At 38.0% G+C, this 12,975-nt stretch overlaps 2 protein-coding genes across 4 annotated transcripts; one reads left to right on the top strand and one right to left on the bottom strand.

The window, feature by feature from the left end:
- Positions 1-800: 800 nt before the first annotated feature.
- Positions 801-6,980, bottom strand: LOC111336850 (RNA-binding protein 1). 3 transcript variants are annotated; one of them, XR_015994702.1, is made up of 6 exons: positions 6,825-6,980; positions 5,811-6,184; positions 4,217-4,911; positions 3,546-3,593; positions 2,716-2,783; positions 801-1,801 (listed from the first exon to the last, which is right to left on the bottom strand). XR_015994702.1 is itself a non-coding variant. In XM_022943018.2 (5 exons), exons 2-4 carry the CDS (start codon positions 6,182-6,184, stop codon positions 2,735-2,737), a joined length of 471 nt encoding a protein of 156 aa, XP_022798753.2. In that variant the 5' UTR covers positions 6,825-6,979; the 3' UTR covers positions 801-1,801; positions 2,716-2,734. The 3 variants fall into 3 exon arrangements, 2 of the variants coding, with proteins under 2 accessions (XP_022798753.2, XP_022798754.2); XM_022943018.2 differs by lacking the exon at positions 4,217-4,911 and having other exon boundaries at positions 6,825-6,979; XM_022943019.2 differs by lacking the exons at positions 801-1,801; positions 2,716-2,783; positions 3,546-3,593 and having other exon boundaries at positions 4,012-4,911.
- Positions 6,981-7,039: 59 nt separating this feature from the next.
- On the top strand, positions 7,040-9,470 carry LOC111336853 (endoplasmic reticulum resident protein 29). Its single transcript, XM_022943022.2, has 4 exons — positions 7,040-7,262; positions 7,743-7,881; positions 8,271-8,444; positions 9,012-9,470. The coding sequence occupies exons 1-4, from the start codon at positions 7,152-7,154 to the stop codon at positions 9,341-9,343; spliced, it is 756 nt and encodes a 251-aa protein (XP_022798757.1). The 5' UTR covers positions 7,040-7,151; the 3' UTR covers positions 9,344-9,470.
- The last annotated feature ends 3,505 nt before the right edge of the window (positions 9,471-12,975 follow it).

Genomic DNA, 12,975 nt, shown 5'->3' with positions numbered 1-12,975 from the left:
AGTCGGCTGTGGCGAGGGATGTAGGAGGGAAGAGTGGTGAGGAGGGCAAAACTATATTTAACGCTTTATCCTCTAACATCAGCATACATATTCTCCATACTGTTCTCTAAACATTTCCTGAGGGGCTGACAAGGAGAATTTGTTTAAAACGTTAACTTAAGATCTTTCTAGGTTGGTGATCATTTCCTTAATTCTCATGTGTGCTAAGGAGTGATATTGTATGGAGAAAGTTAATGTAACGTAAGATGCACGATCCTCGCAGTAGAGAGCGCTACTAATGCAATAGCGAAAATAAGACCTGAAAAAAAATCAGGCCTGTACGGGATTCGAACCACTGACCTCTGCGATACTAGTGCAGCGCTCTACCAATTGAGCTAACAAGCCAACTGGGAGCAGGCCGTTAAGTTGATTCGTAATAAAGCCGTGATGATAAATCAGATACAATGAATATATGAAGTTCATATATTTTGAACTGCGGTATTAGATACGTATGATGAACGATCTTCACAGTAGAGAGCGCTATTTAGGCAATAGCGAAAATCAGACCTGAAAAATATATGAACTTCATATATTTATTGTCACCAAAGTTAATGTGAGTCCCTCTAAAGAGTCTTATAGTTAAGCCACAGAGAACTTATTCCATGTTCACTGAGACCTTGAACCGGGAAATCTTTGAAACCAGGTGCTGCATTTGCTTCAAGGATACCTTAATCAACACCAGCAAAGTGTATAATTTACAGGACTGGTAATGTTTCCCCAAGAACATTGTGTTAAAGATCATCATCAAACAACTAACTTGCTGGAATTCAATTCACTCCTTTATTAACAGAGTAAGAAGGTACAAATAAATATGAATACAAAACAAAAGGTTTAAAAGGTGGCAAATTAAAAGTTTCACTGTGTGGTAATTTTGATTCAGTAAGTTTCCTTATTAACAAACATGCAAATATGAAAAAAGCATGATTTATGAACAATAAGACCCAACAGCTTCATGGGAAATGTAGGCACAGATACATAATCAGTGATTTACATCTCTCACCATTCATGTAAAATCTATTCTTTATGATAAACCTTGTCTTTCAGAAAAGCTTGGAGCTTCCATCATACATCACATGCAACTACTAAGCAATTATTGGATGAGGTTGAGCTTGAAATCCTGAATTTACAATGCTAAGGGCTGTGATATCTACAAAAGCCAAAGGCTGAGAATGGTAACACAGATACGAGGTTTGATGATTTACGATATTCAGCGAAAACAAAATTTAATAATTGTTTTACCATGTGTTTTTAAACAATCTGCAAAGAAGGCACTTCTCTCTGAGTTTACAAAAGTTTGAGAACACTAAACAAGCAAGGGGCTTGGAAACTAGGCAGACTTTGAACTTGACATTAACTCAACTGCACATGTTATTGAATATTGACTGTAAGCTCTTGACCAATCAGAATTTTCATAGTAAGTCTAAAGTATCTAAATGGTGGTTATCATGTGCATCTGACCATAAAGGCTTTAGGGTCTCTTTGTTCATTGTTAATGCTTTTCTTGGTGTCATTGTTTTTGCAATTGAGTGTATACACTTTCAGTAAACTACAGCATATACATAAACATCTGTGCTAAAATAAGAGAGTCATCACCAAAAATGAAGAACAATTTTTGTAATGCATAAAAGCAGTCCTTTACAGCAAACTAAGTGAAAAAAAAAAAATTCTTAATTTATAGTCATAGATGTTAAAAATATGTTCCATGATGTTAAGGTAGCTGGTTTTCACAAAAGTGGCCAGCAATCATTAGGTACAAAGGCTCCTATATAAACAAAACCCAAAAGATCTGAATGAGTACCAGTACTAGACAACCACTAAGATAAATCAACATATAGATTAAAAAAACAACAACAACAAAAACAGTAATATGGTGACAAACAAGAAGCTTTCATGCAATGCCCTGTGCAAGGGGGTCATTGGATAGATTCCCACATGTATCTTAACCCATTGACGTCCAATGCGCCCCTATGCGCCCATGGGGACCCACACCCTTTCTACGCCCTGTGACATCATCACTTTTAGCCCTGGAGCACGAATTCGAGCACCTACTTGAACAGGTTGAAAATATCTTACAGACGATACCAGAATGAGCGCAATTGAGTGGAGGAGATTGGAGAAATAGCCAAAAAACCGTGTCACTTTGACCTGAAAATCTGCACGAAAATCGTGTTTCACTACCCACCTACCTTTCCTAGCATGTGCTTTGAAAATAATGAGTAGTTTCTGAAAAATCTCTACACCAAAATGAAGCCTACTCAATTTCCAGCGAGTGAGGAGAAACTTTAGGCAAGGAGAGGGGAAAAAAAGGGCAGGAGAAAGAGAGAAAAGTAGAAGTCGTAAGTGGGGCATGACTTTTCAACCCAAAAACTATGCCAAAATTTTGCTCTCTGCGCGTGCCCGAGATTTTCAGGCCGCCATTTTGCATTTGGATCGAAAGGCCGTCGAGTGCACGAGCTGTCAAGCGGTTTTTGGTAAGTTTGAGCTTTTAAAACCACAACAGTGACCCGAAATCTGCTCGACTAGCCTCAAAACACAGTTTTCCACAAAAGCTGCAGCCATTAATGGGTTAAAAAGAGAAATTATGCTGTAAGTGGCTAACGAAGTGCCATCTCTGCAGTTTCAGGTCTTTATCTGATTGGGTATCATTGATAATGCCAGGTTTATTGCAACATTTACCTTGCAATGGTTAAAACGACTAGTACCGTCGAGGACTACGAGACCTGCTCCTTCCCCTTCCTCCCCATCTGTTGACGAAAAAAGTTTTAACTTTAGCATAAAATTGCAGAAGAAGTACAGAAGATATATTAAAGTTCACACAGCAACCACGTGGACAATCAGACATGGTTGTCAGACATGGTTGTCTGGTTTAAAGATTTAATGAATGTAACTGGGGAAATTACAATTCATAAACCCAACATTTTGACACTCCTGTCTAGTGCCTTCTTCAGAGGTGATCCGATTGTTGCAACAAGAGGCCCTTTAGATGCTCACTAATTAGCTGCCGTTTTTTCTGACAAGGTGTAAATAGGTGTCGGGTGGTAAGCCACCATCATCATGATTTAAAGGAGCATGGGAGGAGTTGATATGCAGCATTTGTCAATGATAGTTTTAGAATTGTCTCACCCAATTGTATGGTTAGTTAGGCATGCGTGCTCTGACAAAGTTGATAGTTGTTAGCTATTTAAATCTGCCTTCTACACAAAATAACCATTTGTAAAATTCACTGTCCTTCAAAGCTATTTCCTAACCTTCCTAGAAAACCCAGAAATGACAGCCTGTAGTCTATATGAAATCAGATAAACTACCAATCTGGAAAGGTAAACAGTGCTTGGAATGTATGTTGTAATCCTAAAACTTATATTCAGTCATTGAGGTCTGGTGGACCATATCTGCCAGAGCTAATCCCTGATTTCTGTAGCATAAACCTACAAGGTTCTGCCTTAAGTTTATATGATAAAAAATATTATGCTTCTAAACAAATAAATACAGTTGAGTTGAGAACATGCCTCTCGCCTTCAGGAGACCTTCCTCCTCTCACTCGTCGTGGTGGTGACCTGTCGTACAAAAAACAAAACAAAAGAACTTCAATGAAGGGTGTGATAATTGTTTCCAGGCTGGACTTGCATCAATTCTGACAGCCGGTGATCCTAAAAATAGCGTAAATGTTTCAAATTATTTCAACCAGTAAAATGTTAGCATTACCACTTCACTAAGCAAATTGATATTGCTGAATTAAATTAATGCTAACAAATTTTATCCTTGGCTAGTGCATGAGGCAACATTTCAAAATCTAGGTGACAAAATCTCTATTTAAGTCTAAAACTACACCTGTGCATGTACACAGACACAAAGTACCCATCTTCAGAATGATTCACTTTCACTATAATTAACTCTCCTCCTTCAATGACAATACATGTCTTTGTTGTTCTATTCTCTGAATTCTCGTCAACCGTTTGTTTAAAAGTGTATTGAAATATCAAGGAAAATTTTAGTTTCCTATTATAACTGAGAATGAGCAGGTAGACACATCTATTTACACAAGTAATAATATGTTCTATCCCCTTACAGCGCACATCCCTTGCCTTAGGCTGAAGTTGTAGCCTTCTTTAATCCCACACAATGATAAATAACACCCTCTTTACTCCACAGTGCACACAAGCTACAACAATGACACTACCTATGGCTTCAAGATGAAGTTTGAAATGGCAACTTCACGAAGCTGTGTTAGGGAGAAATTGGCTGGCATGATTTACAGGTGTATGTCACGCAGCAGAGAGGTTTTGAGTCACGCTAGTTTTTCTGGAGTCTTTGGGTGTTGTCACTGACAGCTGACAGTTGCCACCGGTGATTGCGAATGACACAACACAGCAAATTGTCCGACATTAGGAAGACTTAGTGACAGTTGTTTCTCCGCTGTGATGATTCATGTTTTAGCCAGTTGACTACACTTGTCTCCCTCTGAAGGCTGCAGATACCTTGACCTTAGAATGTGTCGCTAAAGCATGCCCCAGGAGAACTGTAGTTTTCTGAAGTTACACCTAAATATGTCAGCATGTGTATTCCTTGAATCTTGAAATGCCACGATGACCAAATTATTGCACGAGAATTTTAAAAAGGATAGAGGAACACCTTTCACAGGTCTGGCCAAGAGTTTGAAGGATGCATGAAAGGAATACAATGACCATTAACTGATGGAAAACGGAGGGAAGTTGTAGTGAAAAAGAGGTGGGTGGGAAGTTGAAGAGAGGTTGGTCGATGGCTTGGGAGAAGGGGCTGCTGGGGAGAGTCCTTTTCGAAGGAAGCTGGGCTCGGAACCATATGAAAGTGGTCTAGTTGGGCGAGGTTATCATTGGGAATGTAGCTAAGTAGTACCTAAAGAATAACCCAGACATGACATGAACATCAGCAATAGAGAATTACCACATTGATCTAAAGGGATTTTCAATCGATTGTCAAATGTGACATAATTGTCTTGAACAAGTTTGCTTTGATATATGGTTGGTCTACAAAATGTGTTCCATCTTTACCAATAAGATGCAAAATTAAATCAACTCTCCACCCAATCACATATGTTTTCCTGTGTATCTAGCAGTTTCCCAGTTATAACTCTGAGCCCTTTTCAGGTTGTTTCATATTTTCCAAAGTACCAAGTAGATGCGTTTATTCCTTGAGTATTGTTTTGGAGACAATCGATTGAAATGCCCTCTTCACATAACTACAACAACATTTTAGAAAATGTCACTGTCCATAACCACATTAATCTGAATTTCTCAAAATCCACAGAAGTTAACAAACATATCTGATATTTTACATTGCCATGTTCAAACTTCCAGTTATATTGTAACATTCTATATGATTTGTCTCAGACAAGCCAACAGTTCATTAAACCAGCTTTCCAGCTAACAAGCCAAAGGAATGATATCATAACAAATAAGACTGATAATAAATAAAGCATAGTAAATATAAGGACAAAAATAGTTTATGCGCTAAAAATTTACCCATAATTTCTTACTTTATCTTAAGCATAGGTACAAGCAACAGGCTTACCCCATTTTCTTGCAATGTTTGATATTCAATGAAAGATACAGGCAAACTCAAATTACTACCTCTAAGAATTGAGGGAAGCTTCCAATAAAGGGAAATAACTTTCACTGACTTAAACAAGAATTTGAGGTTAAGTTTAATTTTTACATTAACTACAAACTTGTAATCACACACCATCCAGTGAGTGGAATACTTTCAAAAGCAGATCTTAACAAAACAAAACATACCTATATGGTGACCTGGACCTGTCATCAAAACGATCAGCTCTATCATCAAAACGGCGACCCCCACCACGGTCATCACGGTAATCTGAGCGAAATGATCGACCCCCTCCCCCACCACCTCTGCCACGGTTGCGAGCCATTTCTACACGCACTCTTTCTCCACAAATCCGAGCATTATTCAATGACTTCACAGCATCTTCAGCATCACGCAGGTCTTCAAATTCTACAAAGGCAAATCCAGGTGGATTCCGAGCTACCCACACATCATGGAGTCTTCCAAACCTTTCGAACTCTCTTTCAAGCTCTGCTTTAGAACCATTAGACCCTAGGTTACCGACATAAACTTTATATGTTGGTGCACCACCCTTCCCAGACATCTGAAAAATAACAACATAATTGCTGTAGTTTTTATGCAATTAATGACTAAACGAATTTAAACTGAACTCTACTAATTTGCTCTTTCCTTTAGAGCGCCAAGCTCAACCCTTTTCAAAGTCACCATTTAGCGACCAACAAAATTAGTAGCCAGAATATATTTTTTTTACTTCACAAAAAAAAAATATATATATATATATATATATATATATTTGGAGGATCACACTTCAAAATCCATATATAAGCCAACCTGTCTCTATTTTTCCTTTCTAGAAATAAACTGTACATCGAATATTAACTTCTCATAGATGCAAGTACAGCGGTTGATTAAGTATGACATTGTAAATCATGCGTCCAAATATTGTCATCTCGAGATTCAAGGTATCTAACTTGAATATTCAGGAATCAGCTCCATTCTGAAACTCCTTTGGACATCCACTGACTAGACAACTGATATTTCTACACTTAATAGAAAGCGTACAAGCTTTTCGAACTCAATATTTCACTTTAAGATTACTCCTAGATCGTTAATTAACAAAGAAACGAGCGTGTCACTTAACAGCCAACGTAGAATGTGCGATAATTTGAAACGGAACGGACGAATTTCGTTCCGTGTACTAAGTTGTGATGTTTTGATCTTACCTTGGGGAAAATAATCTCTCCAATACCCGACTTAAAACAGGCCTTCCTTAAGAAAATGGAATTTCACGCTATCGCACGCTCGAGAGTGGGACAGCTGCAGAGAAAAGCTATGAGATTAAGCACGTGATGTGATTGGGACTGTGTTCCCAGAAATCCTTGCAAGGAAGCGATAGGTAGTGACACCATAAAGTACTTTCCAGGGTATTAGTTAATCCAGTGACCAAAGAGTTTGAAGGCTCAAGGAAGAAAGCGAAAGGTTCTCTGAAAGGAGCTAAAGAAAGTAACCTGTTTTTGGAAGCTATTGTAAGGTGGAAGGAGCTCGCTACAATGGTTTTTACTGGTTTGATCACTGCGATTGCATTAACGAGTTTGGGTGTGCTAAACGTGGAAGGCACAGCTAAAGGAGCTGTGCCCTTGGATACGCTAACTTTCGATAAGGTATTTTTAAATCATACAGTGTGTTGAGTCTTTGTCCTTTGTGCAAAATTGCCCAATTTTCAAGCTGGAACAAAGCTCATGAATTTAGAGGCTTAAGCCTAAATTTTAGCCAAAAGACTAAAGAAATACAAGTCCCGGATATTTTGTCTTCACGACGCTTCTATTTAAAATGACTGATCGATATGGATATTTTTTTTACTGCACCTTGCACATGTATATCCTCTTCGTTAATTAATTAATTAAAACAGCGTGGTGTCATTTCATTGGCTAACTTGAGAGCTTTATGCGCTATCTCTAATTTTTTAATTTCTTTTTTTCTTTTTTTGTTTTTAAAGCTTCGTTTGGTTTTTATTTATCAGTATTCCGTAAGCTTTATTTTTATTACAGCTGTGCTTGCAGACCATGAAATTGTGAGCGTCTCTCTTCCAAATATACGTTTCAGTTGTGTGACATTTTTTCATCAACTTTACTCTGAGGCAGGTCATTAGAAAGCATAAAGCAGTGCTGGTTAAATTTGACAAACAATATGCATATGGAGAAAAAGAAGACGAGTTTAAGAAGTTTGCTGAGAAAGCTTCCTCTCAGCCTGACCTGTTGGTAGCGGAGGTTGGAGTGTCAGGTGAGAAAAATATCAAGGATGCATTTTTCCTAACAATATTCATATGTTTTCAAACAGAAAGTTGATGAGAAGGATTAAAAATATCAACAATGGAGTACTGCTTGATTTAACACCAAATTATTCTCAATAAGATTTATATTATTGAAGATAGCGTGGAGAATTGATATTTGGATATGGAGCCTGAAAAAAAGGGACAATGAACCAATAGTCACACAAGACTTAAACCTAACAATTTATATCCGAGCTTATCTGCCCCAATAAGGAAATTTTAAAATTTTATTTTAAATTCACAAGTTATTTTGTGATCAATAAGTGTATGTATGGTGAGGAAATATTTTAGTGGCAGATTTTGGTGAGGGCTTGACTTTCCAATGATTTTCTTTTTACAGAATATGGTGAAAAAGAGAATGATGACTTAAGAGAGCGTTTCAATATTAACAAAGAGGATTTTCCGGTGTACAAGCTGTTCAAACAAAATGATGCCACCCCAGTTGATTTCAAAGGCGAAATTAATGCTGATGAACTTGCTAAGTTTGTGAAAAGCAACTCTCGGCTGTGGATAGGTAAGTAGACTATTTTGGTGACAAACCAGAAGAGCAGTTTTTTTTTTTTACCATGGAACTCAGAAAACCTTGTAAACAGGAATCAAAGTTGGAAATGATCACCACCCTAAGAGGCTCTTGATCGTTAAACAATTCTCCTTGTCAGCACCTCAGAAAATGTATAGAGAACAGTATGGAGAATATGCATACTGATGTCAGGGTGTAAGGGTTAATTAAATTAATTTTAAGCTGAAAATATCCTCACTTTACATTAGCTTGTGGAGCTGGTGGTTTTGTTCAGTTTTAGGCTATGTTTATTTTTAAGGCTCTGATGCTCATTGCTTTTAAGTGCCCGTAAAACCACTAAGCTACACAGGTTAGAGATTAGTGCACTGATGTACACAGTGGTTATATCAACAGTTTCTCTGTAAAGAGAGGAGAGGGAGGGGGCAGTTGCTGTATAAAGTTATAAGAAGATGCTTGCATTAGTAATACATTAAAAGTATAAAGTTTGTGAAGTCTGTTTAGTAAGTAAATGAAATATGAATGAAATTTGTTTTTGATGTATAGTCTCTGCTTTTACTTTAGGAATGCCAAATTGCATTGAGAAGTTTGACAGGCTTGCTGAGGAACTTTTGAGTAGTGATAGTTCAGCTCATGCTGATATCATTCAGAAAGCAGAAAAATTCTTGGAAGAAAGCACAGATGAGAAGGAAAAGTCAAATGGGGACATCTATGTGAAAATTATGAAGAAAATTCAGGAGAAAGGAGTTGACTACGTGGACAATGAGGTCACCCGTGTTCAAAAACTTTTGAAAGACAAAATCACAGATAAGAAGAAAGACCAATTTAAAAAGCGTTTAGATATTTTAACTTCCTTCCAGCACAGTAAGCAGAACACAGGCAAAGAAGAATTGTAATAGTTTTGTCAATTTGCTGGATAATTTTGTTAGATAAGGAACAATGTCTTTCCCAAAGTCTTTGTATTTGAGTTCTTGTCACCTCTTAAGGTTTATTGACTGATTAAAGTATTGATGTGTAATTTTACAGTGTTTGAAGAGTTTATTGAGTTTTATTTTAGAGTTGCACATGTTCTTATTAGTAACTCAATGCAAAGCAACCTAAACTTTGTTGCATCCATTCTTTTGGATGCCAAGCAATACTTGAAGGGAGCTTTGCTTAACATCCCAGAGAATATAACTTATTTCTTCCCACCAATAACGTAGCTCCATTTTCTGCCTTTAAAAGCACACACAACCCACAATTCCTCTATTCGCTCCGGTGAAGGGCTAATGCTCGAAATGTCAGCTTTCGTAATCGTTAGGGTGGCCAATTTACCATTTCAACTTTGTTGATATATCCAAATTATATTGTTACTCCCACAGACGCAACCCGAAACAGTTTCTTTAGAAACTATCAGCCTTTATCCCTGAGAATAGCTATGAAATGAGATTAAAAAGGCCTGTATGAGAACCACCACCTTTGCCTAAAGAACTTTCTCAAACACCAATGACGACAAATACCCCAGGTTAAATCTATTGCTTTCCACTTAGCAGCCTCTCAAATATTGATATATGTGTTCCTCCCCTTCACAATGCACAGCTGGGATAATGATGCATTTGGAGCCAGTTTGAGCAATAATATCTTCTTCCTGAATAAAATTACCAGTGCATCAGGCAAACTGCCCTGGTAACTTATTTCTTGTTATCTCCTTGATTTTCTATTTTTCCAATAGATGTTTTTCTCTCTCTGTTTTATGACTTTCAAGAGCGGGGAGGGCACCCCTCCTTGATATAAGTCCAAGTAGAAACCACAGGTAATTTCTAAGTACTGATCAGGCCAGTCAGGCATTACAATCCAGCTGAATTCCTGATTGCTGGAACATAGGGTTTGACTGGTACATATGTCGTGGAGGGCAATCACAAATGCAGCAAATCACTCCAGGGGTTTACTTCATATAAGCTTACATGTAATGCAACCTGATTCAATTAGTAAGTGTAGTAGGCGTAGCGTCAAAAATGTACTAAGTGTAGTAAGTGTGGTAGGTGTTGTAAGCGTAGTAATTGTAGTAAGTGTAGTAATTAAGTGAAGTAAGTGTAGTAAGTGTAGTAAGTGTAGTTGGTGTATTAAAGTGCATCTGACCCCTACATGTTTTTTCACTTAAAAAAATCTTCCTGCTTTGGTGAGAATTTCTTTGAAAAAATTGTTGGATTTGGTTAAACCCTCATTTTTTTATGCCCTGTTGAAGTCGAGATCCGAATGGACCACAACCATGTAAATGGGGATCTGGGCAGAGTAGACTTGTGACGTCACTTCGAGAAGACGCTTAAGGAATTCCAGCCAGTGGTCCACCTGCGAAAGCCTTTCTAGTACTAGATTCATTCTGCGGCATATTTGCGACCAATGATTGATCTAAGGCAGGAGTCGCACTTACGCTTTTGGTGTTTGCATTGGACATAAAATCTTTCATCGTGTGCTTGCGACAAGTGCGACCCTTTTGTCGCAACCTGACATAACTATGTCCGAAGGACCTAAAGATAAAAAAAAAAAAACGATGTCCTGCCTCGAGGCAGGCCATATCTCGTCTTATCGCCTTAAAATAACAATTTTTGTTTTTCTTCTGTCGCAACGTCGATCAAACCTGAAATACTAACAAAAATTTGGATTTTTGCAATTCTGCAAAGACAACACGTGTGGATAGCTAGCTATCGGTTCAATATTTTTAGTCGGTTCTGTCCTCGTGTACCGGTTCACAAGAGCCAATACAAAAGACCAAACAATACACAATAGCTAAGCGATGACTCCTAAACAAAGAAAGAACAATGGTAATTCCCTTGTGAACCGGTACACCAGGACAGAACCATTTTAGTCAGGTTTTCTCGACACACGTCTTATCTGGTCCCTATGGCGAATTTCAACCCATACCAATTTACAAATTTGCACTATTCACCTGATTATTTTCAGTATGGGAATGGCTTGTTTTCACCCTTTGGCTCGCAGATATTTTCCCATTTTTTCGCATCCGTCGACGTCAGTTTAAAGAGGCAAGAGCCAACTATTGCCGTTGGCGAGTGTTGTACAATGCGTACAAATCAATAAGGTTTTGTACATTGAACAAATTAAACAGAGAATGAAGAAATGTCGCTAATAAAACTAGCACCAGCTTCATCTCTACAAAGTTTTATTTGTTGCTCTTTTCGTGCGTGAAATATTAAGAGTTGACAGCCTGGTTTCAAATATCCTTTATGTCGCACAAGTGCGACCTCCATGACTCCCGTGGTGTAAATGTCGCGACATATTTGTAGGACAACTTATGACGCGACATAAAAAAATAAGGCCACAGTGCGACCCCTGCCTAACCTTCCAAACATAACCAGTGAACTGTGCAAAATGGCGCAAAATACAGATTGTTGGGTTCTCAAAGTAACGTCACATTAGTTGCTGACTCTTGATCCTTAAAACGCGTTCGTGAGTCAAAATGGCAGTGATTTTAATATAATTTTCCGTACCTCAACGGGGCACAAAAATTCAACGATTTGACCAAATCCAAAAATTTTTTCGAAGCGATACTCACCAAAGCATGAAGATTTTTTTAAACGAAAAAAAAATTTAGGGGTTAGGTGCACTTAAGTGAAGTAATTGTATTAAGTCAAGTATAGTAAAGGCTAGTTATTACACGACTCGGGCAGTCAGAGGGCCAATAGCTAAAATCAACCAATCAAAATGCTCTATTGCCGGTCAATATTCTCTCAGTATTGGACCGGGCACTGTCCCGAATGGTCCCGAATGATACCGCACTTGTGTCCCTTTGAACTTCAGTCGTATAATAAATCTCTTATTAGCCAAGCTTTCTCGGGACCGTACTGGAAGAATATCGGCCCTCGGTCTTATTTGCACGGACCGAACGCAGCGAGGTCTGTACTGTTAAGACCTTGGGCCAATATTCTCCCAGTATGGCCCTCGCACTTGGTTAATACGATATATTTAACATACTCCTTGATGTTCTCTTGAGCACATAGTCATTGCTGAGAACTTTCTTATGCTGGTGTCATTTGGGATACAGGCAAAGAACCAGCCCAAGTTGGGGGGTGATTCTATCACTTTAGCACTTAAAACTTGTGTGAGAGCAAACATTAACTTTACATGAAGCACAGGCTTGTACCTGACTGAAGTCCTTCCCTTACTCCAACCTACTACCTTTCAAACCTCAGGTAATTCTAAAAACAGTCTAGTCACAACCTTAGAACATCTGTTGAAATTTATCCAATACTGTGCAGTTACCCTCTCCCGACAGCAAGCAATTCCAATTTAGGGTATTCTCAATGTTAGCAGTATTTAAGAAATAATCATACTTTTGGTGGCATATAGAAAATACACCACAGTATTATAAGAACCTCGAAAACTAGTGCATTCTTTGCATGGATCTCCCTCACAGAGTTCTACAAGGTATGCTAATAATAATATTTTCTTTTGTTATTTTTTTGTTCATACACACAGTGGATTTAACCAAAAGAGAAAGGACTGCTCAAAGTTGATGGCTATATTTATTACA

The sequence above is a fragment of the Stylophora pistillata genome, chromosome 13 (assembly GCF_964205215.1).
Source record: "Stylophora pistillata chromosome 13, jaStyPist1.2, whole genome shotgun sequence".
In the NCBI taxonomy this organism is placed as follows: domain Eukaryota; kingdom Metazoa; phylum Cnidaria; class Anthozoa; order Scleractinia; family Pocilloporidae; genus Stylophora; species Stylophora pistillata.
The sequence above is the reverse complement of the archived record's forward strand: the minus strand, read 5'-3'. Positions and strand labels throughout refer to the sequence as shown.

Bases quoted from the DNA above. Each gene is read 5' to 3' on its own strand.
- LOC111336850 (XM_022943018.2), bottom strand. From the start codon at position 6,184: ATGTCTGGGAAGGGTGGTGCACCAACATATAAAGTTTATGTCGGTAAC. The intron at 3,594-5,810 runs GTATGTTTTGTT...TTTGTACGACAG, and splicing joins AGGTCCAGGTCACCATATAG to GTCACCACCACGACGAGTGA. The intron at 2,784-3,545 runs GCATGTTCTCAA...TTTCGTCAACAG, and splicing joins AGGTCTCCTGAAGGCGAGAG to ATGGGGAGGAAGGGGAAGGA.
- LOC111336853 (XM_022943022.2), top strand. From the start codon at position 7,152: ATGGTTTTTACTGGTTTGATCACTGCGATTGCATTAACGAGTTTGGGT. The intron at 7,263-7,742 runs GTATTTTTAAAT...ACTCTGAGGCAG, and splicing joins ATACGCTAACTTTCGATAAG to GTCATTAGAAAGCATAAAGC. The intron at 7,882-8,270 runs GTGAGAAAAATA...TTCTTTTTACAG, and splicing joins AGCGGAGGTTGGAGTGTCAG to AATATGGTGAAAAAGAGAAT.